The 26918-nt window shown below is 37.5% G+C and overlaps 1 protein-coding gene across 6 annotated transcripts in view; it reads left to right on the forward strand.

Moving 5' to 3' along the window:
- Nucleotides 1-26918, forward strand: part of NUP153 (nucleoporin 153) — a 77371-nt gene that overhangs the window by 18768 nt on the left and 31685 nt on the right. For all 6 annotated transcript variants that reach the window (XM_045866322.3, XM_064597134.1, XM_064597135.1 and 3 more), the window contains exons 3-11: nucleotides 7786-8031; nucleotides 8148-8287; nucleotides 8369-8497; nucleotides 15410-15526; nucleotides 15620-15664; nucleotides 15770-15826; nucleotides 17969-18115; nucleotides 21748-21800; nucleotides 22054-22180. In XM_045866322.3, the coding sequence (XP_045722278.1) occupies nucleotides 7786-8031; nucleotides 8148-8287; nucleotides 8369-8497; nucleotides 15410-15526; nucleotides 15620-15664; nucleotides 15770-15826; nucleotides 17969-18115; nucleotides 21748-21800; nucleotides 22054-22180 (1061 nt within the window). The remainder of the gene's footprint in view (nucleotides 1-7785; nucleotides 8032-8147; nucleotides 8288-8368; nucleotides 8498-15409; nucleotides 15527-15619; nucleotides 15665-15769; nucleotides 15827-17968; nucleotides 18116-21747; nucleotides 21801-22053; nucleotides 22181-26918) is intronic.

A 26918-nucleotide genomic window follows, 5' to 3' on the forward strand; every position in this document is an offset into this window, starting at 1 on the left:
CTTTATATATTCTGGATATAAGTCCCTTATCAGTATAGGGTTTGCAGATATTTTCCCCCCTCTGTGGATTGTCTTTTTTACCTTCTTGATGGTGTCCTTTGAAGCACTAAAGTTTTTAATTTTGATGAAGTCCGGTTTCTCTCTCCATATGTTTCTTTCTGTATATATATTTTTTCTTTCACAACATGTTTTAGCTTATTTATAATTATAAAAGTTTCCTAACGCTGTGTTGAAGTCTAGTCTTGCCTAAATAATTAATGTGGGTGTACGGCCTGTTAATTTTGGTGGACATAGTAACCACCTTTTCCTGCCTGACTGGCTTGTCGTGAAATATAGTAACAATGAAATAGGCCTGAAAAAAATAATTACCAGTGTGGACAAATGGCTTACCTGTTTTCTTAGTAATACTCGATTTGGCTTAGTCTTTAAATGTTTGCTTATTTTTTATTAGAATAACTTAGGAAGTTCTAATATCTATACTTGGGACAGATTTCTTTCAAATACATTATCAACAACCGCCTTGAGGCTTAATCTAGTAGGTCTATGCTGATTGCCTCCATGTCATTTTTTTTTCATGGGCATTGAAGGGGACCCTGGTTTCTCTTTTCATTAGAGACTTCTGGTGTTCTCCAGCCTATATCCACAGTGACTGACACTCTTTTCCATCTTAATGAGTGTACTTTTGAGGATTAACTAACTTAAAGAATTAATTTAGTTCAGGTGCGAGATAAATGGAGTGTTTCTCATTTTATATCTATAAAGTTCTTTTTTGTGTGTGTTTGTATTTTCATCAAAATAATGGAATTAATTTAGTGGTGTGCCAAGGTCAGTTCCAACTTGGATTTTATTCATTATGTTATTAAGTTTATATCCTAGCTTTTCTGTTACATGTATAGTATACATACCTCTGTGAGTTAGCTTCTAAAATTACTATGGAAGATTTTAAACTGCGCAAGTAAGGAGGATAGTGCAGTGAAACCCCCATGTACCCATTACCCAGCTTCAAAGACAACCAACTTATGACTGATCTTGTTTTCTCTCTTCCCACACTTACTCACCCACTTTCCCACACTAACTCCTCTAATTATGTAGAAGCAAATTGTGAGCCGCTTCTTGATACTAATTTCAGGAACTTGATAGCATTTCCCACCTCATTCTTATCTTAGATCTGAACCCTGCTCCTATCTTTTTTTTTTAAAGATTTTTTTTATAAAGATTTTATGTATTTATTTGAGAGAGAGACAGCACGAGCGGTGGGGAGGGGCAGAGAAAGGGAAAAGCAGGCTCCCCCCCTGAGCAGGGAACCCGATGAGGGGCTGTGGATCATGACCTGAGCCAAAGACAGACCTTTAACCAACTGAGCCACCCACGTGCCCCAATCCTGCTCCTATCTTAAACTTTGTTAGTTCCAGGTAGTTCTTTTCTCACAGTATTTATTGCATTATTCAGTAGTTGTAATCACATAATGTGTGATTTAAAGTACCACTGATAACTCCCCAGTGTGATGAATATTATCTTACTAGATAAAGAACTGTTTACTCTCAAACATGACATTTGAATTTGACAGTGCATTCTTTTTTTTTTTTTTTTTAAAGATTTTATTTATTTATTTGACAGAGAGCGACACAGCGAGAGAGGGAACACAAGCAGGGGGAGTGGGAGAGGGAGAAGCAGGCTTCCCGCCGAGCAGGGAGCCCGATGTGGGGCTCGATCCCAGGACCCTGGGATCATGACCTGAGCCGAAGGCAGCCACTTAACCGACTGAGCCACCCAGGCGCCCCGACAGTGCATTCTCAAAAAACAGCTTAGAACTATCTGCTCTTAAAGTGGTGTCAAATTATAGAAAGCTTAAAATAATTGAAAGCTTAAAGCAGTCCTGAATGTTGTTTACTCAATTCTACCAGTATAACTTTTATATTAATAGTAACTAGAGCTGGAGGGTATTGTGCATTCTTCAAATAGTACAGGGCAGTAAGAACAGTTATGGAATCTGTGGCCCATTTAAAATCTGTTGTCTGCAGCTTTCTGCCTGTGTACTTCGTTGTGTTGACTGTCTTAATGATGGTGAGCCTTTGCGTGTCTGGATTTCTTCTGCTAGGTTAGTGGAATCTGAAATAATGTACAGGTTTCATTGAGTCAGTTATGAGTTCAGGCCTCTGAAAGACTCCACAATGGCATATCTAGTACACTAGTCAACAGTAGATTGAAGTTGTAGACTGCTTTGTCTAATTGATACCATGTGATTAAAGGTATACTCTTAGAAACTGAGCATGTGTGGCTGATATAAATCTGTAGATGACATGGCCTTGTTTAGTCTTATCCCAAACTATGTCTTTTGGGTTGGTTTTGGGTGGAAAGAAGCTCTGTAAGTATTAAAAAGTACCATTGCTGTTAGCATCATGCCTTCAAGTAGAAGTAGGTCATAGTAGATTTCTTTTTCCTTCGTAGTTTCTGTGTAGACTAGATTTAGCGGATGTCTGCCAATAGCTAGAAAATTGTCCCCTTTTATCCTATAGGATAAACTGATGCAGGGATGAGAGAATGGGATAAGTAAAAAACAGTTTTATGATCTAATACACTACAAAATTAGAATACTAAATACCCTAAAACATTTTAATCTTTATGTATGTGTGTTCTGACTGCAGGGAAATGGAAATAATACAAGCTTAACTGTTAATACCGGTAGATTTTCAGACTCTAGCCCGTAGCTGTCTTAACTGGAGTGAGCTTGATAAGAAATTACTACATATAAAACAATTTAAATGTTCTATTGGATTTTTAAAGTATGGTTTTTCATGAATAGTGATTTTTTTTTTTTTTTTAAGATTTTATTTATTTGACAGAAAAAGAGCATGTGAGAGAGCATAAGCAGGGGGAGCAGCAGAGGGAGAGGGAGAAGCAGGCTCCTGGCTGAGCAGGGAGCCCGATGCGGGGCTCGATCCCAGGACCCTGGGGTCATGACAGAGCTGAAGGCAGACGCTTAACCCACTGAGCCCCCTAGGTGCCCCTCTTTTGATTAATTTCTAAGTGTTTTATTCTTTCCGATGCTATTGTTAATGGAACTTTTCTTTTCTTTGTTTTTTTAAGATTTTATTTACTTATTAGAGAGAAAGCAGGAGAGTAGGGTGAGGGGCAGAGGGAGAAGCAGACTCCCCACTGAGCTGAGCGGGGGAAGGGGGGAACCCGATGCAGGGCTTGATCCAGGGGCCTCCAGGATCATGACCTGAGCTGAAGGCAGACATTTAACCCACTGAGCCACCCAGCCACCCCTGGAATTGTTTTCTTATTTTACTTTTCAGAATGCACATTGTTAGTGTATAGAAACACAACTCATTTTTGTGTATTGATTTTGTAATCTGCTACTTTGCTCAATTTGTTTATTCCAGCGGGGGGTGGTGTGTGTGTGTGTGTGTGTGTGTGTGTGTGTAATATTTAGGAGTTTCTACATATAAGCTATATCATTTGTGAATAGGATATTTTACTTCTTCCTTTCCAATTTGGGTATCTTTCTTCTGCTTGCCTTACAACTCTGGCCAGAGCTTCCAGTACTGGGTTAAAAAGAAGTGGGTAGAGCAGGTATCCTTGTCTTGTTCCTGATTTTAGAGGAGAATCTCCGTCTTTCACCACTGGGTTTGATGTTAGCTGTGAGTTTTTCATATATGGCTTTTATTAAGTTGGTGTTTCCTCCTAGTCCTAGTTAAGTGTTTTTATCTGCATCTTAATTTTTGCATAAGAATACCTTGAAACTAATCCAGAATTGTTTTGTATTGCTTATGCTGTGAAGTATTTTTGAAGATATACTTTTGGGAAGAAAATTACAGAGTAGCAAATACAGTCCAGCAGCACATTAAAGAATAGCAGAATCTTCTTACTGGGAAGAGTTAATCTTGGGATGTAAGGAATCGTTCATTATGAGGGACTTATTAATATAATTTAGCATATTTATAGGTGAAACCATCTTACAATTTTTTTTCTTTCTGGTAGATACTTAACAGGCATTTGCTAGAACTTTAAGTCCATTCTTCTTTATTTCATTTAGAAGTTGGAGACCACCACTTCCTTAACATGTTAGTCATCCAGAGGCCAGAATCACATGTTATGGTGAAACATTAGAAACATTCCTATTATCAGGTATAAATTGGAAGCCCATCATCACTACTTCTAGATATTAAAGATGTAATTATAGAGGATGTATGTATATGTGTAAGTACTGGGAAGAAGGAGGCAAAATGATCCTTCCTTGCCAGTAATACCCAGAAAACCTAAGCCAATTGATTAAAAAAACAAAATAAAACAAAACTTGTTAGAATAAGAGAATTGTAGAAATTAATCACAAAGTTAATATAGGAAAAAAACCCAATAACTCTTTTTTTTTTTTTTTTTTTTTTAAGATTTTATTTATTTGACAGAGAGAGAGAGCACAAGCAGGGGAGCAGTAGAGGGAGAGGGAGAAGCAGGCTCCCCGCCGAGCAGGGAGCCCGATGCGGGACTCGATCCCGGGACTCCAGGATCATGACCTGAGCCGAAGGCAGTCGCTTAATTGACTGAGCCACCCAGGCGCCCAATGAAACTTTATTTATTTATTATTTTTTTATAAAGATTTTATTTATTTGACAGAGAATGAGAGAGAGAGAGAGCACATGAGGGGGGGGAGGGTCAGAGGCAGAAGCAGGCTCCCTGCCAAGCAGGGAGCCCGATGCGGGACTCGATCCAGGGACTCCAGGATCATGACCTGAGCCGAAGGCAGTCGCTTAACCAACTGAGCCACCCAGGCGTGCCCTCAAATAAATAAAATCTTAAAAACAAAAAAAAAACAAAAAACTTTTAGCTTTAGTGTGATCCAGATCAATTTTAATGAGTCTATTAGGAACTTTGAACGTATTTAAAATACTTATTTTTATTTTATTTTTTAAATATTTATTTACTTATTTAGAGAGCACAAGGGGATGGGCAGAGGGAGAGAATCTCAAGCAGACTCCCCGCTGAGCACAGAGCCCAATATGGGGCTGGATCTCACAACCCTGAGATCCCAACCTGAGCTGAAACCAAGAGTCAGATGCTCAGCCAGCTGTGCCACCCAGGCACCCCTAAAATACTTATTTTAAAGCCTTTGTTAAGGTTAAATTGGCTGTCTTATAGTCAATTCCTGTTGACTGTTTTTCCCCTCACTATTGATCGCATTTTTGTTATATCAAATGGTTTCTGCCTAAATAGTGTCATTTTGAATAATATATGTAAAGATTCTGAATGCTGTTACCTTCCCGTGAGGAGTATTGATTCTTGTTTGAGCAGGCAGTTGTTATTAAGTGATCATTTTGAACTTTGTAAACTTAGTTTTATGTTTTGTTAATGTGTATCTCTAGAAGGTCCAAGGTGTTTAAGTTCCCTAAAGTGGTAGGACTTTTAGCCTCCAAACTGTTTCCCCTATGGCTTTTAGGACATCATCCCTAGTCTCAAGGGGAAGCGTTTCCAACATCTCAGCTGAATGCCATGGATTTTAAGGAGGTGCTTATAAAAGGGATCTCTTAAGTTCTGGCCACACTGTAGCTTCTGTGTGCTTAGCACTGCTTCTTGCCCCCTAGCATTGCTCACCTCCTGGTGTCTGTTTTCTCAACTCTATAGCAGCTGGTATTTGGTAAAGCCTTAGATGGTCTTACTCTGTGCATGGATAGCCCATTCATTCTCTGGACACTCCCATTTGGACTTTTGAAGGCCCTGCCCTAACCAGTTTTCTACTGTCCAGTGCCCCATTCTGATTTCTGCCTGTCATGTTCTGCTTGGACTCCAGTTTTCTCTTCCAGGTCCGAAAATATACCTAGGTAGAGAGCCGGGGTAATGATAGGGCTCACTTTTTGAATTTTCTATTTATTCTGAGTTTTTCTATTTTTGAGTGCTGTTTTCTGTTGTCTGAAAGATGTCTCATATTTTGTCCAGTTTAATAATTATTTAAATTATAGTAGAAGTGCTAGTCTGGAGGCCGAGTTATTCCAGCCTAACTGTAAGTCTTTTGTAAACTTGACAAATGATTTTAAAATTCTTGAAAATATACCTGAAGATGAACAGAGAGATTCTGAAAAGGAATAAAGGGAATGTGGGGGGTAGGTTGGAGTGACTTTTACAGTTACTAAATGTGTTCCAAAGTTAGAGTAGGTAAAACATTATAGTACTGGTACAGATATATCAGTCGGGAAAGGAGTGAAAAGCCTTTGGAATTTAGTATTGTGGTAGTGGCGGCTTCTCTATCAGTGATTAAAAGATAGCTTATATAAGAAGGTAATTTTAGAATATGAACAGGCTAACCGTTTGGAAAACAAGCTGAATCATTTGTTCACTACTACGTCATAACTGATTCCAGATGGACTCAAGATTAAACATTATACTGACATAAAAGTAACTGTACAGTACCAAAAAAATGAGTAAAAATTTAAATTTCTTATAGTCTTGGTAAAAGTCTTTGTAAACAAGGTACAGGTTATTTTCTGTACTGCAAAAGGCACCATCAACAAAATGAATAGGTTCAATCAATTAGTTGAAAAATCAGTTGTAATATTTCAGATCATATCACAGTATCTTACTGATCAAAAATTAGATTTTACTAATCTTAATAGTAAGAGGGACTGTATCAGTAAGCAGTTAATAAAAGAAGAAATATAAATGACCAATGAATATAGAGAAGAATGCTCAATATCCCTCTCATTTAAGTAAATGCAAATAAAATGATGATGCCGTTTGACATAGTAGATTGACAGAAATCAGGAAAGGTTAATATCCAGTGTTAGAGAGGATGGTGGAAATATCCATTGTCATTTGCTGTTTGTGGGAGTATAACTTGACAGGATCATAGTATGTCTCATAAGCAAAAATGAGCACACACTCTGTGATCCAGTCCAGACAGCAGTTCCACATATCAATGTTCATCCCATTGAATCTCATACCTTGGATACTTAGGCAGCTTTAGGGGCCCAACTTAGGCTTACAGACTCAGATATTTTTGTGGATAGCTTAAAAGTGTTTAATAATTTGTCTTCATGTTTCTGTCATATTCTTAGAGAACCATGGATTAATCCAAAAGAATACTCTGAAAAGTATGCAGATATCAGTGCATATTTGTTTGATGGAGCACTGGGAAAATAATCACATAAATATAATCAGTGACTATGATAAAATACAATGTGGTCTTTAAAGGGAATGCTTTGTATATAGAGACAATTATATTGGTAAACAGAAAAACAAGTCCTATATAAGGGGAAAATAATCACATAAATATAATCAGTGACTATGATAAAATACAATGTGGTCTTTAAAGGGAATGCTTTGTATATAGAGACAATTATATTGGTAAACAGAAAAACAAGTCCTATATAAGGGGAAAACATTTATGTATGCATATAAAATATCTGGGAGGATATACAGATTTAATAGTGGTTATGTCTGGAGGAACCAGACATCCTTTTTGTTTCATGACTTTCTTATATAACTTCTTTGATTTTATTTTTTACAAGCAAGTTTTATAATACCAATTCAAGGAAAATAAAGGACCATGCACTTTTAGAAGTTGTATGTGAACCCTGAAACATGGTTTGATACTAGGTTAAGTAAGTTCATTGCCGTTAGATGAAACCTTGTTTGGCTAAAGAATAGCCTAAATTTGGCTTATCATGGGAGGCTTCAGTGACTTGCACTGAAGCTATATTTATTATATAGTATGTTTTTTTAAACACCATTTTGTTGTGATATTTTTCTAAGCTGTATTTTCATAATATTAATGCCTTTTTTTTTTTTAAGAACCCTCAACAACTAGTACTTCAAATTACCCAGATGTATTAACAAGGCCTTCTCTTCATCGGAGCCATATGAATTTCTCCATGTTGGAATCTCCTGCATTACACTGTCAGCCCTCCACATCCTCGGCATTCCCAATTGGCAGTTCTGGATTTTCCCTTGTAAAGGAAATTAAAGATTCTACCTCTCAGCATGATGATGATAACATCTCAACTACCAGTGGTTTTTCTTCAAGAGCTTCTGATAAAGGTATTCTTGGCATTTGGTAGTGAAGTTAAATTTCATGGGATAGGTTTTTTCTGACTTGTAATTTCCATTTTCTTGTAATTAGTGCTCTTACTCTGCAGTGCACATTTTTGTTTCAGATATAGCTGTTACAAAGAATACTTCATTGCCACCTCTGTGGTCCCCAGAGGGTGAACGTACTCCCTCACTCTCACAGCACATTGCCACCAGCTCAAAAAAACCAGCATTCAACTTATCTGCCTTTGGAACACTTTCCCCTGTGAGTACTAATACAATTTGATTTAATCACATTGGTTTTGAGTGTTTATTGCTCATAATTTATTGTTGTGTTTCTGTGCAGTCACTTGGGAATTCTTCAATCCTTAAAACAAGTCAGCTTGGAGATTCTCCTTTTTATCCTGGAAAAACAACGTATGGTGGGGCAGCAGCTGCTGTAAGACAGCCGAAACTACGAAACACACCATATCAGGTTGGTTTGAATAGGAGAAGGACTGGGAACTTAAAAAAAAAAAGATAATAATTGACAGGTAACTGATGGACCTCAAATGGAGTTGTGGTTCGGTTATTTTTTTGGTAAAGTGCTAGAACTGTGGATTAGAAACATTCTTTTCATTTAGGGACTGTCTGAACATTATTTTAGACCTAAGTGAATATTTATTCATTACATTTTTGAGTGTGTTATATGCATCTGTGCTTTAGGAATTAATTTAGGAGTTAATATTTCTTTTTTAAAAAAATTGAGGTGTGGGCGCCTGGGTGGCTCAGTTGGTTAAGCGACTGCCTTTGGCTCAGGTCATGATCCTGGGGTCTCAGGATCGAGTCCCGCATCGGGCTCCCTGCTCGGCAGGGAGTCTGCTTCTCCCCCTGACCTTCCTCCCTCTCATGCTCTCTGTCTCTCATTCTCTCTGTCTCAAATAAATAAATAAAATCTTAAAAAAAAAAAAAAAAATTGAGGTATAAATTATGTATAGTAAAATTTACCCTTATTAGAGTAATTGAATTTTAACAGAATACATAGAGTTGTGTACCCGCTCTGCAAAGTATTGAATAAACATTTCCATCACCCCAAATGTTACCTTATGCCTCTCTGTAGTTGACCCCTCTTTCTGCTTTCCACCCTCTGGCAACCACCGATCTGTTTTCTTTCCCTGTAGTTTTGATGTTTCCAGAATGTCATTGAAATTTAATCAATACAGTTTCTAGCCTTTTGAATATGGCTTGTTCTACTTAGCATAATGCATCTGAGATTAATACATATTTTTGCCTTTATCAGTAGTTCCTTTTATTGCTGAGGTGTAATTTGTTTATCCATTCACTAGTGAAAGGACACTTGGGTCATTTCTGATTTGGGGCAGTTGTGATTAAAGTGGTTATGAACATTTTGTGTGAACATAAATTTTCATTTCTCTTGGGTAAATACCTAGAAGTTGGCCGCTGGGTCTTATGGTAAGTATACATTAAACTTTATAATAAATTGCCACACTGATTTCCAGAATGGCTGGTACCACTTTGCATTCTCAGCAGTGAATGTTCTGGGCAGCACTTGTCATCAGTTCTTTGTTTTTTGTTTTTTTTTATTTTAGCCATTCTAATAGGCATGTAGTGGTAACTCCACATAACTGTGGTTTTTATTTATGAAACTGAGCATCATTTTGTGTGCTTATCTGCCATAAATGTATCATCTTTAGTGAAACATCTGTTCAAATCTTTTGCCCATTTTTTGTTTTAAAGATTTATTTATTGGGGCGTGTGGGTGGCTCAGTTGGTTAAGTGTCTGCCTTCTGCTCAGGTCATGATCTCAGGGTCCTGGGATCGAGTCCCACATCGGGCTCCCTGCTCCGTGGGAAGCCTGCTTCTCCCTCTCCCACTCCCCTTGCTTGTGTTCCCTTTCTCACTGTGTCTCTCTCTGTCAAATAAATAAATCTCAAAAAAAAAAAGGTTTATTCATTTTTAGAGAGAGTGTGCACGCACGTGAAGGGTGGGGAGGGGCAGAGGGAGAGACTCAAGCAGACTCCCAGCTGAGTCAGGAGCCCAGTGTGGGCTTGATCTCATGACCCTGAGATCATGACCTGAGCCAACATCAAGAATCAGACACTCAACCAGCTGAGTTACCCCAGGTTCCCCTTGCCCATTTTTTAATAGGGTTGTTTTTTTTATTAATAAGTTTTGAGAGAGTATGTTATTCCTTTATTAAGTCCTTTATTAGATATATGTTGTGCAAACCTCCTCTCCCATTCCCTGGCTTAAGACTTTTGAAGAGAAGTTTTTTACTTTTGATGGCATGCAGTATGTTTTATTTTTCCTTACATGGTTCATGCTTTTGGTGTAGTATGACATTTTTGCCTAAGCTAGGGTCACAGACTTTCTTCTGTGTTTTCTAGAGGCTTTATAGTTTTAGGTTTTAATTTAGTCTTGTGATCTGTTTTGTGTTAATTTTTTTTTGTTTTTTAAGATTTTATTTATTTATTTGACAGAGAGATACACAGTGAGAGAAGGAACACAAGCAAGGGGAGTGGGAGAGGGAGAAGCAGGCTTCCCGCTGAGCAGGGAAGCCTGATGCGGGGCTTGATCCCAGGACCCTGGGATCATGATCTGAGCCCAAGGCAGACACTTAATGACTGAGCTACACCCAGGCGCCCCTGTTTTGTGTTAATTTTTGTCTGTGGTATGTGTCATGTCATGAGGTAGGGATCAAGATTTTTTTTTTTTAACATAAGGGGTGTCCAGGGGCGCCTGGGTGGCTCAGTCGGTTAAGTGGCTGCCTTCGGCTCAGGTCATGATCCCAGGGTCCTGGGATCGAGCCCCGCATCAGGCTCCCTGCTCAGCAGGAAGTCTGCTTCTCCCTCTCCCACTCCCCCTGCTTGTGTTCCTGCTCTTGCTATCTCTCTCTCTGTCAAATAAATAAATAAAATCTTTAAAAAAAACAAAAACATAAGGGGTGTCCAATTTTTCTAGTACCGAAAAAATTTATACATTCTACATTGCTTTGCCTTTGCATCTTTGTTTGAAAATCACTTGACCATATATGTGGCTTGACTTTTTATTATTAATATGAATATGGCTTGACTGTATATTATAAATGATACATTTATGGCAGATGGCATTATTATCTTGACTTTTTATTATTTTCTATTTCTACGTATCCTTAGGTGAACTCTAAACTCTCTTGATTACTATAGCTTCGCGGTAATCTTGAAATCACTAATGTGAGTCCTCCAACTTTGTTCCTTTACAAGCTTGTTTTGGCTTTCCTAGATCTTTTGCTTTTTCATAATTTTAGAATCACATTACCAGTTTCTACAATCTATTGGAATTTTGATTAGGATTGCATTGGGTCTGAAGATGAATTTGGGGGAGAATATACATCTTAATAAACTTGGATCTCCCAATCCTTGAACACAGCATGGCTCTCCATTTATTTGTCTTTTTGAAATTTCCTTTATCAGTGTTTTGTAGTATTCATCATACACAGCTTGCACATATTTTGTTAGATTTATACCTAAGTATTTCATGTTATTTGATATTAGCTAAGATATAGTAGCCCAAATAGTCTATTCAATAAATTGAATACGTAGTTAAGATACCTTCCAGCAAAGAAAACTCCAGGCTCAGATATCTTCATTGGTGAATTCTACCAAACATTTAAGAAAGAATACCAATTTTATGCAAACTTTTCCATATAATAGGAGGGTACTCTTCCATTGTATTTATGAGGCCAACATTACCCTGATACTGAAACCAGACAGAGGCATTACAAGAAAGCCACAGACCAATATTTCTAATGAATTACAGACCCAAACCTTCTCTACAGATATTTGCAAATTGAATCTAGCACATATAAAAAGGATACTGTGTCTTGATAAAGTAGGGTTTATCCGAGGAATGCAAGGTTGGCTCAACATTTGAAAATTAATGTGATCTACCATGTAAACAAACTAAAGAATAAAAACCATATGAACATCTCCACAGATGCATAAAACACATTTGACAAGATTCAGTGTCCGTTCATGATAATTTTCTGTAGCCCAAGGAATAAATGGGGATCTCCTCAGCCTGTTAAATGGTATCTATAGAAAATCTTCAGCGAGCGTCATACTAATGGTGAAAGACTGAATACTCTCCTCAGGGCAGGAAGAGAACTAGGATGTCTGTTAGCGCGGCTACTGCGTAATGCTATACTGCCAGTCCTAGGCAGCAAGAAAGAAATGCAAGGCATAGACATTGTGCTTATCTGTGTAGGAAAAAAAGCCTAAGAAATTAAAAAAAAAAAGTTATCAGAAGTTGTGAGTGAGTTTAGCAGGATCATAGGATACAAGGTCAATATACAAAATCAGTTGTATTTACATATGTATTAGCAAAGAACAAGTGGAAATTGATAACTTTAAAACAATAAATTCAAGGTGAATTCCACCATTCTGTGTTTTACCTTAAAAGAGTTTTTTGAAGATCATAAAAATTGTTTTGTGTATGTTACTGTGCTTACTTTCACAGATTTTGACATTTTAAAGATGGAGAATAATTATACTTAGAGTATGTGGGCTTTTGGAGAGGGGAGTCTGTGGGGAAAATGATAGTCTGTAACAAACAGCAAGGACATAGAAAGAAGTATATTTTAAGATTTTGTCTTGTCTTTAGTTTCTTGCTTTCCTAATTAGAGGATGATTTCAAGTATATAGTTAACAGTAATTAGGAGTTTTATTTCTGAAAGTGTTCATGAAGGGCAATATTTTGTTACTTCAGAAAGTGTTAACTAGATGTTGGAGTTACACAGGGAGCTTTTTCTAGAGCTTAAACTGGATCATATTACTCCTTTAAACATTTATTTAAAGTTAAAATAATAGTTAAGCGTGTTAGTAGAAGATAAGAATGATGCAAGCCTATGATTCATAGAATAGTCCAAGTCAGAGTATATTCTTGCTATTTCTTCCTTCCTTTCTTACATTGAATCTTATACTTTTTAATGCTAAGTCGTGACATACCCTTAAAATCCTTCTCAGCACAGGCCTCCAAATGTTTATCATTGACATTTGGGATGAATCTATTACTCCTTTCCTAGAGTGTTAGAGCTGGGAGATAAAGATTCTCTAATTCAGTTCCATTTTATTCATTAGTGAATTAAGGTCCTGAGTGGCCACTGACCAGTAGAATCCAGTGACAGAACAGACTATCATATTTTCCTAGAGGATTTTAATGTTGCCTCATGTTTTGCCAAAGCTTTTGGCCTCAACAGCAATCCTTAACGAGCATCAAATTCTTAATAAAACTAATGGAGAATATTGTAGCTACTCTGAAAATGTCATCAATGTTTGGTATCAGAGAAACATTATTTATAAAGTAGTTATTATGGTTCAATTTTTCAGATAGTATGAGCTATTTGTAGAAACTGGCTTATGTTTCAATTGTGATAATATCTTTATATCAAACATTGCCAAATTGTTTTGTGGTAGTCGCTTGGTTATTGGATTGTTGTAATGCATTCTTGAGAAAAGAAAGTGTTTTAATTGGAATTTGTAAACATTGCTTGCATATTAAAGGGTGCTTACCTATTCTTTATAAGGTGTTTTCCTTAACTCCAATTTTAAGAAAGCTAAAGGTCATGAAGAAATAGCCTGAGTGTTTAAAATTTTTCTTATGTCAAAATTTGAGAAATGAGTTAGTTTAAAAATTTAAATTTCCGCTTTCTGCCCGTGGACGCCGCCGAGTAAGCATCGTTAAAGTCTTCCCTCCTACTGCCATCATGTCTAAGTCAGAGTCTCCCAAAGAGCCTGAACAGCTGCGGAAGCTCTTCATCAGAGGTTTGAGCTTTCAAACAACTGATGAGAGTCTGAGGAGCCATTTTGAGCAATGGGGAACGCTTACGGACTGTGTGGTAATGAGAGATCCAAACACCAAGCGCTCCAGAGGCTTTGGGTTTGTCACGTATGCCACTGTGGAGGAGATGGATGCAGCCATGAATGCAAGGCCACACAAGGTGGATGGAAGAGTTGTGGAACCAAAGAGGGCTGTCTCAAGGAAGATTCTCAAAGACCTGGTGCCCACTTAACTGTGAAAAAGATTTTTGTTGGTGGCATTAAAGAAGACACTGAAGAACATCATCTAAGAGATTATTTTGAACAATATGGGAAAATTGAAGTGATCGAGATCATGACTGACCAAGGCAGTGGCAAAAAGAGGTTTTGCTTTTGTAACATTTGATGACCATGACTCTGTAGACAGGATTGTCATTTAGAAATACCATACTGTGAATGGCCACAATTGTGAAGTAAGGAAAGCCCTCTCTAAGCAAGAGATGGCTAGTGCTTCATCCCCCCAAAGAGGTCAAAGTGGTTCTGGAAACTTGGTGGTGGTCGTGGAGGTGGTTTTGGTGGGAATGACAACTTCGGTCGTGGAGGGAACTTCAGTGGTCAAGGTGGCTTTGGTGGCAGTCGAGGTGGTGGATACGGTGGCAGTGGGATGGCTATAACAGATTTGGTAATGATGGAAGCAACTTTGGAGGTGGCGGAAGCTATAATGATTTTGGCAGTTAACAACAATCAATCCTCAAATTTTGGACCCATGAAAGGAGGAAATTTTGGAGGCAGAAGCTCTTGCCCCTATGGTGGTGGAGGCCAATACTTTGCCAAACCACGAAACCAAGGTGGCTGTGGTGGTTCCAGCAGCAGCAGTAGCTACGGCAGTGGCAGAGGTTTTAATTACTGCCAGGAAACAAAGCTTAGCAGGAGAGAAGAGCCAGAGGAGGGACGGGGAAGCTACAGGTTACAACAGATTTGTGAACTCAGCCAAGCACAGTGGTGGCAGGGCCTAGCTGCTACAAAGAAGACCTGTTTTAGGGGCGCCTGGGTGGCTCAGTCGTTAAGCGTCTGCCTTCGGCTCAGGTCATGATCCCAGGGTCCTGGATCAAGTCCCACATTGGGCTCCCTGCTCCGCAGGAAGCCTGCTTCTCCCTCTCCCACTCCCCCTGCTTGTGTTCCCTCTCTCGCTGGGTCTCTCTATCAAATAAATAAATAAAATCTTTAAAAAAAAAAATCAGGGATTGATGGCTCAAGGTAATGCTAAAACTTTATACCAGTGATCTCACTTTGTCCATTTAACATAGCTGCAGATCTGTAGCGTGGTGCGTGGTATCCTGTTTGTTTCTGGTTATAAAAGTAAAGGTATAAAGAAAAAAAGTTGAACTTAATGCTTAATGGCTTTTCAGTAAAGGTATAAAGAAAAAAAGTTGAGCTTAATGCTTAATGACACCACCTAGAGATAATTGCTATTACCACATTAATCCTATTTCTCTTTGGATATCCATTCTGTTTTGTAAATATTTTCATTTCCTGAAATATGTGCTTTAGAGTTTACAGTCCAAAAAAATCATACAGTGTTTTCTTTATAGGCACCAGTCAAAAGACAGATGAAAGCTAAGCAGCTCAATGCACAATCCTATGGTGTGACCAGTTCAACAGCTCGGCGAATATTGCAGTCTTTAGAGAAGATGTCAAGCCCTCTAGCGGTAAATTTTTAGAATCACAATTAGATGCGTATGTGTGACAAAATTTGAGTTTCGTGAAAAATCTTATTTTTTTTTCTGTTTCAATATTAACAGGATGCAAAAAGAATTCCATCTATTGTTTCTTCTCCCCTGAATTCTGTAAGTTGATTTTTAAACCTTTTTTTAGAGATGTATTTTTATATACTGGTGATGAAAGTCATATTCTTCAAAATTTCCAATCTAATAGTATTTTTACTTTTTCAGCCTCTGGATAGGAGTGGAATGGATACCACTGCAGACTTTCAGACCAAAAGGGAAAGGGTAAAACTTCTTTTGCATTTATTAAACTTTCAGCAGTTTTGTTATATTTATTTTTAAGTTAGTAAATATATAAATTGAATTTGATAGTCATTAGGGAACATGTTTGAAAGATAAGATTGTTTTACTTGGACATTGTAGCTTCTTATGAGGGCCTGCCTTAGCACAGTGCTGTAAGTGCAGTAAATGCTCAGTCAATATTTTTTGGTTATTTGGCATTTCCATCTTCAGCATCTTGGTAGTCAGTGAGTAACTCTTACCTTCCGATAAAAGTAGGAGTAAACAGTGCTTGAAGTGCTTAGTAATCATAGAAGTTCAGTGAGCTAAAACCCTCATTGAACGTTGTAAACTTCCCTCATTTAACAAACATGTCAAATCTATTGTGTGTAATAGAATTTCAGATTGCTAGATCTTCATTAGTCAGCCAAAATACTGTTCCAAGGTATGGGAACTAGTACAAAATATAAGTTACAGTATCTTGATAACACTTCTTCGTGTGTTCTATTTGGTTAAAATTAGCTTTGGAGATTATTGTGGGAACAAAAAGATGCTTGATAGAGTCACAGAGGTCTGTTTTTTGTTAGTTATACTTGTGGCTAGTTAAGTGTCCTTCAGGGAAGCAGATTCCCAGACCCTTCCTTGTGAAAGCATTTATTGCAACACCAGTTTCCCCCAGAAGTAACTGATTGAAATGATCATAATTTTCTGACATAATTGTGGGAAATGTATGTGAGATATTGGTAAATTATAATTACTTTTACTGAAATTTTGCAGAAGGCTAAAATTGAGGGGTTTTGGGCAGATAGTGTTGGCTTTACAATTTTTAGAATTATCTAGGTGTTTGTAATCAGGCAAGAGGGAATCTGTTATTAGCCACTGTGATGGGATTAATTTATGGCATTAGTTGCTTTTCCCAAACTCCTGTTTTTTTTTTTTTTTTAAAGATTTTATTTATTTATTTGAGAGAGAGAATGAGAGAGAGAGAGCACATGAGAGGGGGGAGGATCAGAGGGAGAAGCAGACCCCCTGCTAAGCAAGGAGCCCGATATGGGACTCGATCCCGGGACTCCAGGATCATGACCTGAGCCGAAGGCAGTCGCTTAACCAACTGAGCCACCCAGGCGCCCCCAAACTCCTGTTTTATATTAGATTGTTTAAAAAGAAGTAACTGTGAAAAGCTGGGCCGTAATACAAGTTCTCATTGATTAAAGTTTTATTAAAGGTTGAGTATAATATCAATAGAATTTTATTAATGGCTGTTAGGCTATATAAAGGCCAGAATACAATATTGTAGTTCATGTTTCACAGATGTTATCAGGAAAGTCTACAAAATAGACTCTCATTGAGTTTTGTAAGATCACAGTCGTGATGAGGGTTTAGGGAAGAGCTGGTATACAGAGGCTCTGCCTTGGAAACCAGTGTTGTTCGCAGCTGCTGCAGAGTGAAAGGACTGTATTCATAGTGTTACGGTCTTTGGACAGAGTAGAAGTTCTTGGCTTTATAGTCCTCTTACACCAACAGGACTTTTACTGTGTTTCCTTGTTGCAAAAGACTGTTGACAAAACACTTGTGTGCTTAGATGATAATGCCAGTTTATTTTAGGATTTGAAATTCTTAACAGGGTTTTACTCTGTTAAGACTTTTGCCTTAGTTTTTGAATAACAATAGAGGAAAATTAACTTGGAGAGATGTTTGCTTGTTTTTTCCAATTATTTTCATAGCTAGTTTAAAAATAATTTTATTTCCAGTTGAAGGATATCTAAAAAGTAATTTGGGGGAAATGTGGCAAAATCAGTTTTAGTTTCTGTATTCAAATTTCAACCTATAAAAGCTTAGATTTGTAGAACATTTTGGGATATAGTTTCCATTTTGTGCATGTGCACATATATGTGAAAAGTCATTAAGTCTAGAATAAAATAGTCTATGAAACCATTTGGAATTTTATATATAGGTTTATAAAGATATATACCTTTGGTTCTATTACTATCAGTTTTTCCTTTTAGTATTTGCGCTCTCTGGGTATTTCTCTAAAAAGTATTCATGGTCTCTAGGTGACATTAGCTATTGCCAAATAATTTTTAAATATGTGTCACTGATACATATATGAAAATAAAGGTTTGTTTTTGATTTCTGATTACCTGTAAGGTGGACTCTCAGTATCCCCCTGTTCAGAGACTCATGACCCCAAAGCCAGTTTCCATAGCAGCAAATCGAACTGTTTATTTTAAACCATCTCTGACTCCGTCTGGTGAATTAAGGAAGACCAATCAAAGAATAGATAAAAAGCACAGTGTGAGTATGTGTTTATTTTCACTCGTCTTTGAATATTAATTAAAATGAGTAAGAATAAATAAGATACAAGTACTCTACCATTCCAGTCTAGCAACTAGATAATGCATAAAGTTTGTGTGTTAGTGATTACAAATTGGTATGCCTTTCAGATGGCTAGCACCTTGATCAAATCCTAAATTAGTATTTACTAGTAACACTAGTATATGCTCATGGTTTAGATTAAATGATTTTGCCAGAATTGCTTTATCTGTGTGTTTTGTTTGTATTATTGTTGAACTATTTGAAAACAAGATGTCACATAACATATCTGTTCACCCCTAAGTACTTTGATGTGCAGTTCCTGAGTACTTTCTTCTATATTATCATATCTGAAGAAATTAATGTTTGTTTCTTCCTAATATTGTATAATATCTAGACCACACTCCAGTGTTGTTTATAGTTGCTTTTTTGGATCAGAATCCAAGCAAATTTCACACATTGTTTTGGTTTTGTCTTTCTAGATCGCAAGCCTTGACCCTCACCACATTGTTGTTGTTTTAAAATAACTGCTTTATTGAGGTATAATTCACATACTGTACCATTCACCTATTTGAAGAGCACAGCGGTGCAGTGGTTTTTAGTATATTCAGAGTTGTTCAGTCATCACCATAGTCAGTTTTAGAACATTGTCCTCACCATTCTCCCCACCCTCCCAAAATCTTATACCTGTGAGTAGTCACTCCTTAGCCTTTCCTCTCCAGCCCTAAGCAACCACTCATCTGTCTCTCTGTATGTGCTTATTCTGGACATTTCATATAAATGGAGTTTTAAAATATGTGGTCCTTTGTGACTGACTGGCTTAACTTAGCATAATGTATCCAAGGTTCATCCATGTCATAGTGTACATCAGAACTTTATTCCTTTTTATGTGGCTGAATAATATTTCATTGTTTGGATATACTAGATTTTGTTTATCCTTTCATCAGTTGAGGGATATTTGGGTTATTTTTACTTTTTGACTGTAATGAATAATACTGCTGTGAATGTTTGTGTACAGGTATTTTGTAGTCATATGTTGTCATTTTTCTGGGGTTTGTACCTAAGAGCAGAATTGCTAGGCAAAATTGGTTTTTGAAGAGACCAGGATAGTTGTCTTAAAATGTCCCATGTTTGGGTTTGTTTGTTTTCTTGTGCTATTTAGCTAAAGTGTATTTTTTTGTATTTATTGTATTTACATAGTATCTTACTATTTATGCTTTTACTTATATTTAATCTCATTTGATCTTCATAACCTAATTTACTAAAAACTTTCAAACTAAAGTTGAGGGAATAGTACAGTATTTACCCATTATTCCTTGATTCACCAGTCATTAACACTTTGTCATATTTGCTTTATTAAAATTTAAAAAATACTTTGAATATAACTTTGGACTTACAGACTTTGTAAGAACAATTATAAGACTTCACGGTTTACTATATTTGTTCTAACTTTACTGTGTATTTCTTACAGATAGGGAATTCCTGTAATGTAATAAATGCAGAATAATTATCAAAACCAGATACTTAATATTGTATAATACTATTATCTAATGTACAGATTTTATTTAGATGTTGCCAGTTGTCCCAGAAGAAAAAAATTCAAGATTATGTATGCATTTAATTTTCTTTCTTTTTTTTTTAAGATTTTATTTATTTGAGAGAGAGAGAGAGAGCGCGCGAGCAGGGTAGAGGGAGAGGGACAAGCAGACTCTCGGATGAGCAGGGAGCTGGACGTGGGGCTTGATCCCAGGACCCTGGGATAATGACCTGAGACAGAGGCAGACGCTTAACCGGCTGAGCACCCAGGCGCCCCTGCTTTTAGTTTTCATGTCTCTTCATCTCCCTTAGTCTAGAACAGTTTCTTAGGGTTTTTTGTTTGTTTTTGTATTTCTAACATTGATATTTCTAAAGTAGAAGTAAATTACTGTGTAGAATGTCCTACAATTTGGGAATGTCTAATGTTTCCTCATAATTAGATTCCAGTTAGGTCCTTTTTATTTTATTTTATTTTATTTTATTTTTTATTTTAGAGTGTGGAGGGGTAGAGGGAGAGGAGAGAATCTCAAGCAGACTGTGCACTGAGTGCAGAGCCTGACGGGCTTGATCTCAACGACCCTGAGATCATGACCTGAGCTGAAACCAAGAGTCGGGTGCTTAATCAACTGAGACCCCCAGGGGCCCCCCAGTTACTTACTTTGGTAATAATATCAGACTAGATGCTGAGCTCTTCTCAGTCTGTCATGTCAAGAAGCACATGCTACCAATTCATCTCATTACTAGCAGTGTGATTATTAAGGTGGTGTTAGTAGGATTTCTTCGGTGTAAAGTTACTATTTTTTTAATCTTTTGTAATTAATAAGGATCTTGTGGGTAGATGACTTTGAGAGGATAAATATCCTTTTAGTAGTTAGCATTATTGGTGATTTTTGCCTAAATCTATTGTTTATAGATTGCCAAGGGTGGTTTTCTAACATCACTGTTCTTTCTGCATTTATTAGTTCACATGCTCCTAGAGAAGTTTTTTTTCTCATTTATGTACCTATCTATAGGTACATAAATGATAGTGTTTTATAAGTCAACTTTATTTCTCACATTCCATAGATAATAATTCTTTATTGGCATTATTTATTTTGATGTTCATATTGTCCCATTTGGCCTTTGAATGGCTCCTGTGTCCTTCTTGAATTTCCCTTCAGGTTTTGAACACTTAGTTCCTTTTTGATATAAAAGAATCAAGGCCCAGGGGGTGTCTGAGTGGTTCAGTTAGTTAAGCATCCAACTCTTGGTTTTGGCTCAAGTCAGGATCTCAGGGTTGTGGGATTGAGCCATTAGCGGGGCTCTGCAATCAGAGGGGTGTCTGCTTGAGGTTCTTTCCCTCTTACCCTCCCCTGCTCTCCCTCTCTCTCAAATAAATAAAAAATACTAAAAAAAAAAAAAAAAAAATACAGGCTCATCCTGTAAGTTTCTGGTCCCTGCCCTGTATTTTGCTATTTTGCCAAAGAGCTATGATACCCTTTTATTTATTTATTTATATATATTTTTATTTTTAAAAGATTTTATTTATTTATTTGACAGAGACACAGTGAGAGAGGGAACACAAGCAGGGGGAGTGGGAGAGGGAGAAGCAGGCTTCCCGCTGAGCAGGGAGACTGATGCGGGGCTCGATCCCAGGACCCTGGGATCATGACCTGAGCCGAAGGCAGACGCTTAGTGACTGAGCCACCCAGGCGCCCCCGTGATACCCTTTTAATGGAGGAACTTAAATTGCAGAGAATCATTTCAGAGAGAATATCCTTATAAATTTGCTTACACCTTTAATAGGCCATAATGAGAGAGAGTAAAAGTATTTTTGTGGTTTGTAAGTATATTAATTTTGTATACTTATACCTTTTGGTTGAAAGGGCAATGTGCTCAGTGACCTTTTATGTGTATAATCATGCTGTTCAGTTACCATTCAGAAAGCAGGATATAAGTCGCAAGTTTTAGGATTCACTAGCTAAAAACCCATCAAATTCCTGATTTCAAATATTAAAATGGACGGACAGAAGGGAGGTATTAAGAAAATTAAAACGAGGAAGGAGGCATGTAAATTTGGTCTGCTCATTTTGTTCTAGACTGGATATGAAAAACCTGTGACACCAGGACAAAGTAGAGAACAACGAGAAAGGTAATGTCGTCTTTATAGCTAAAGCTTTTTTATATTTCATTTGTAAAGTCTGTTCGATTTATATGTTTTTTTGAAGATTAAGAAGGTTAAAAAACAAACTTTATGCACACAAATCTGTCCGCTTTTAAAAATCACATTCAGCTGTAGATTTCTTTTCTTGTTAGCAGTTCTAATTTTTAGGTGTTCAGTTGGTTAACAAGTTATGGACCAGAGTAATATATCATTTGTTTTAATTTTCTTTTTCTTTGCCTAGTGGCTTTTCTTACCCAAATTTCAGTATGTCTGCAGCCAATGGTTTATCTTCTGGAGTAGGTAGTGGAGGCGGCAAGATGAGACGAGAGAGAACGCGCTTTGTTGCATCCAAGCCTCCAGAGGAGGAGGTAGGGTTCTATCCTTCATATTCTTGAAGTTTGTTGAAAGCTTTGATGTGGTGGTGGTGAGGGGAGACCCGAGGGCTGGGGCTTGGGGGAGACCCAGCACAAGAATGACTAGTCTGCCACTGGAGCAGTCCCTTCCCAGTGTGAGTGCGTGTGCATGTATGTGTGTTTGATACCCCCTTCACTGTGACGACACAGAAAACCTAACCGAGGACCTTAAATTCCATAGGTGCCACGAAAAAGCCGTAATTCTTCAAATAAGAGAATGACAATTGAAATGATTTGACCTTTGGAATATTAGAGTATTTGCCTGCTCTGTGGATTAACACTGTGTGTGCTCTTCTCACTTGCCATTTTCTTCATATTATTTGTGAAATGTATCAGTGTTGTGAAAGATGATTCAAGTCGTATAACTTCACTGTTACGGATTTGTCCAGTCTGAAAATTTACCACCCCCTGTTCCGCAGGGTGCATGTGGGTTGATTCCTAATATGTGCCAAGGTGGATGTTCATGCACTTCTGCTTCGGCGCAGGCAGCGTGTTCTCTAGGCTTTTCCTCTAGGATGGCATTGTTGGATTCTAGGGGATGATACAAACGTATTAGATGTTGCCCTTTTGCTCCTGAAGGTAGTGTAAATACTTCCTTCCACATGATAGTTGGTGGATATGCTTTTTCTTTCTCCTTATGGGTACTTGATTTTTTTTTTTTTTTTTTTAAGTTTTTGCCAAGGTGATGGGTGTGAAGTGTTATGCCATTGAAGTTTTATTTTGCATTTCCTGTTTACAAGGGAGGGAGCCCTCTTGTGAGTTTCTTGGTCATTTGGGGTTTCTCTTTATCCATTTTTTTGTTGGATTATTTCTTGCATTTGGAAGATTTATTTCTTTTTTTTGGGAAGATTTCTGCATATATTCTGAAAATGAAAGTTTGAAAAAGATAAGGACTAATTTGAAGATTGGTTAAATTAACCTTTCTTTCTATAGGCTGCTCTATTTTCTAACTACTTTGAGTTTAATGCAGGCCTTCTTTTAGTCTTTTTACAAATGAATTTCAGCCTAACTGGATCATTTAAGTTTTAATACATAATGCTTTCATTTGTTGTTTGTTTCTAATTAAAATTTCATTTGTAACTTCTTCTTTGACTCATGAGTGGTTTTTTTAAGGAATTTTTAGATTTTTAAATAGGAGATCTTCTGTAAGTTTCTGTTGACTCTAAAGTCATGTTTTGGTTGAAATTATTGTCTGAGTTAGTCTTGCTTTCCTTCTTGTCTGTTGGTATGCTTTCCAAGTTTATTTAGAGTAGGCGGTCTTTTGTTTTCATTTCCTTCATCTCCCCTTTTCTTGTTGAGCAGTTTTGGAGTTGTGCCTCTCTGAAGGCACCAGAACCGTGACTGCTAATTTAGCAGCTTGGACTTCCTGTCCCCCTTGCCTGTCTTGTGGTAGATGGCATTGTGCTGGGGGCTCGGCTCTGGTGCTGGTCTAGAGGTTCTACTTGTTGCTGTCCTACTGGAGTGTTGTGAAGGAAAGGAGTGTGTTAATGTATTCTACCATCTTGAAAGAAAAAGTCTTGAATGCCATTAATGATACAGTAGAAGAAATTTTGTAGTTTTCTTAGCAAACCAATTTTCTTTTATTGAAACTCTTTATGTAGACTTGATTAAATTACCTTTAAGAAATGGGTTATTTGTCTTGCTTTGTATATGTAAAGAAATTAGCACCTGAGTAATGTAGTTCATTATATAGCCTGTTCTTTAGATGAGCTTTTATATTTCTCAGTAAAATTTGTGTCTCTAGCTTTTTAAAGTTTATCCCTGTGTGAGGAAAACATCTTGTTTGGTGTTTGCCAGATAACAGATTTGTGAATTTTGCTTATTTCCCTTCAGTTTCAAGTTTTAAGAATATATTCCTAAGATCTTTAGCTCAAGTTCAGGTTGCTATCTGTAGCTCAGTTTTGGCTGTCTTACAGATAAGTGTTTTATGTGACTTTGCTATATCAAGACATTGGGAGGGGCGTGAAAAATTTATTGATTTACTTTTGCTCTTATTACTTGGTATACTGTGAGGAGCTTTATGAAAGTCTAACTTTTCAGACCTCTTTATCACTTCCTCCCTTCTCTGGACCCTCTCTCCATTCCGGCCAACTGCCAACTGCCAACTGCCAACTTTGCATCCCAGGATGCCTCACCAAACTCCTGTCCCTAGTTCTGTTCCACATTGGAGTTAGAGTCTCCATGTTTCTGAGGAAAGAGGTACCGATGGGTGGCTGCCCCAAATTTCTGCCTACCCTGTGTTTTTTTCATCTCGGTAGAAGAGGTTTTGGGTAGATGCTTTTTCTTACTTATTTTGTATTCAGTGTTGTTTTTGTTTCTGATAACAAATATGTTTAGACCACTGGTTGTTCTTAATTCAGTTATAGTTAATGGGAACTTTTGATAAAGGATGGAATATTCATTTTGTGGGTGTTTTTTTTTTAAAGATTTTTTTTTTTTTTTAAGATTTTATTTATTTATTTGAGAGAGAGAGGATGAGAGACAGAGAGCACAAGAGGGAGGAGGGTCAGAGGGAGAAGCAGACTCCCTGCCGAGCAGGGAGCCTGATGCGGGACTCGATCCGGGGACTCCCGGATCACGACCTGAGCCGAAGGCAGTTGCTTAACCAACTGAGCCACCCAGGCGCCCCATTTTGTGGGTGTTTTAATGGGCTTTTGGGATAGGTCAAATGGAAGAAGTTTTATTTTTTAATGGAGTGTAAACACATGCTAATTTCAGGAACTTGTTATGTAGCAGAGATTATATTTTGATATTAGGGTATATTTGGTATATATTTGGTATATATTATGGTATATTTTGATTCACTTAAACATTCAGGTTAACAGAACTTTATATTGTAAATAACCCATTTTGCATTTTGAGATAGTAGAAGAACGGTTTAGCTCTCATTTCTTGTTAGATCTCAAAATTTGTAAGGATTGTGTGTTAGTCACTAAACATTTGGCATTTTGCCTCTACTATAATACCAGTTTGGTTTTTATAATGAAAAAGCTTATACAAAACAGATGAGTATATAATATGACTGAGTTGGGGAGATTTAATTGCTTGATATTGTCATGTCAGGTACAGGCCTGCTACTTACTAGCTGTGAGTGATGTCGGTCAGATTAATTCCTTTGTACCTCAGCTTATCTGTAAAATGGTGATAAGAAGACTAGATTGAGTGGGGCGCCTGGGTGGCTCAGTCGTTGGGCGTCTGCCTTCGGCTTAGGTCATGATCCCAGAGTCCTGGGATCAAGCCCCGCATCAGGCTCCCTGCTCCGCGGGAAGCCTGCTTCTCCCTCTCCCACTCCCCCTGCTTGTGTTCCCTCTCTGGCTGTCTTTCTCTCTGTCAAATAAATAAAACCTTAAAAAAAAAAAAAAAGAAGACTAGATTGAGCTGTGTCTGTGGGATGCCTGCCATTTAATGGCTGTATGATCTTAGACCATGTATCTCCCTGCCTTAGCTTCCTCACCTATAACAGTATCTTCCTCATGTGAGATAACCCATGTAGAGATATTACAAAGGTAATATATAGTAAGGCACATATTTGGTGATTGTTGTATTCAACTTGAAGTACCTGGAAGCATCCAATTATAATTTTTAACTTTCTCGTAGATTTGTGGGACCCACTTCTGATCAACTAAGTCAAAATTTTGGTGAATAGATTTCACATTTAGAATTGGCTCAAGGTCAATGTTATAAAGAACCAGTATGGCCAAGTCTGTGGCATAATGAGTTGGCATAAGGAAGATACAGGTTATTCAGTTGATGTGCCCAGGTGTTGTAAGGGTCTAAAGGGAAGAAAGTAAGACTGAGGATTGGAGATCAGATGAGACTTCGCTATGGAAAGAGCCAAATGCATCTTTGTTCGCTTCCTCTCCCTCCCCCAAATTTGATTAGGATAAGTTTCAAACCTGTATTGAAATACTGAACGAATTGTGCAATGCACACACATATATCTAACACTTAGATTCTAATATTTTGTTATATTTGCTTTATCAAGTGTATATCCTACTTTTTGGGTGCATTTCAAAGTAAGTTGAAGACATTTATACTTCACTCACAAATATTTCAGCATACATAGCACAAACTACAGTCAAATATTTGTTTTACATGTTTACATATAAAATGTAAAATTCTTAGGTGTACCATTTAATGAATTTTACAAATGGTTACACCTGTGTAACCCAAACCCCCTTCAAAGTGTCAGACATTTCTGTTGCTCTAGAAAGTTCACTCATGCTCCTTCCGAGTCAGTACTCATCACCTCCTACTTCTGAGGCATTCACTATTCTCATTTTTTCTGTCCTGTATTGGTGTAGCTTGTTCTGGAACTTCTTATCAGTACAGTTGTCCAGTAGTGTGTTCTTTTGTGCCTGGCTGTTACGAGTAAAGCTGCTATGAACATTCTCGTAGCGCTTTGTAGACATGTGTTTTGTTTTGTTTTTTTTTTAAGATTTTATTTATTTGACAGAGACACAGTGAGAGAGGGAACACAAGCAGGGGGAGTGGGAGAGGGAGAAGCAGGCTTCCCGCTGAGCAGGGAGCCTGATGCGAGTCTCGATCCCAGAACCCTGGGATCATGACCTGAGCCGAAGGCAGAGGCTTAACGACTGAGCCACCCAGGCGCTCCTGTAGACATGTGTTTATTTCTCTTGGGGTAAATAGCCTAAAAGTGGAGGAGCTGGGTTGTATGATATGTGTTTAACTT

The sequence above is a fragment of the Mirounga angustirostris genome, unplaced genomic scaffold (genome assembly GCF_029215605.1).
Source record: "Mirounga angustirostris isolate CCGP_5_RB_7025 unplaced genomic scaffold, mMirAng1.0.hap1 SCAF_8, whole genome shotgun sequence".
NCBI classification, from domain to species: domain Eukaryota; kingdom Metazoa; phylum Chordata; class Mammalia; order Carnivora; family Phocidae; genus Mirounga; species Mirounga angustirostris.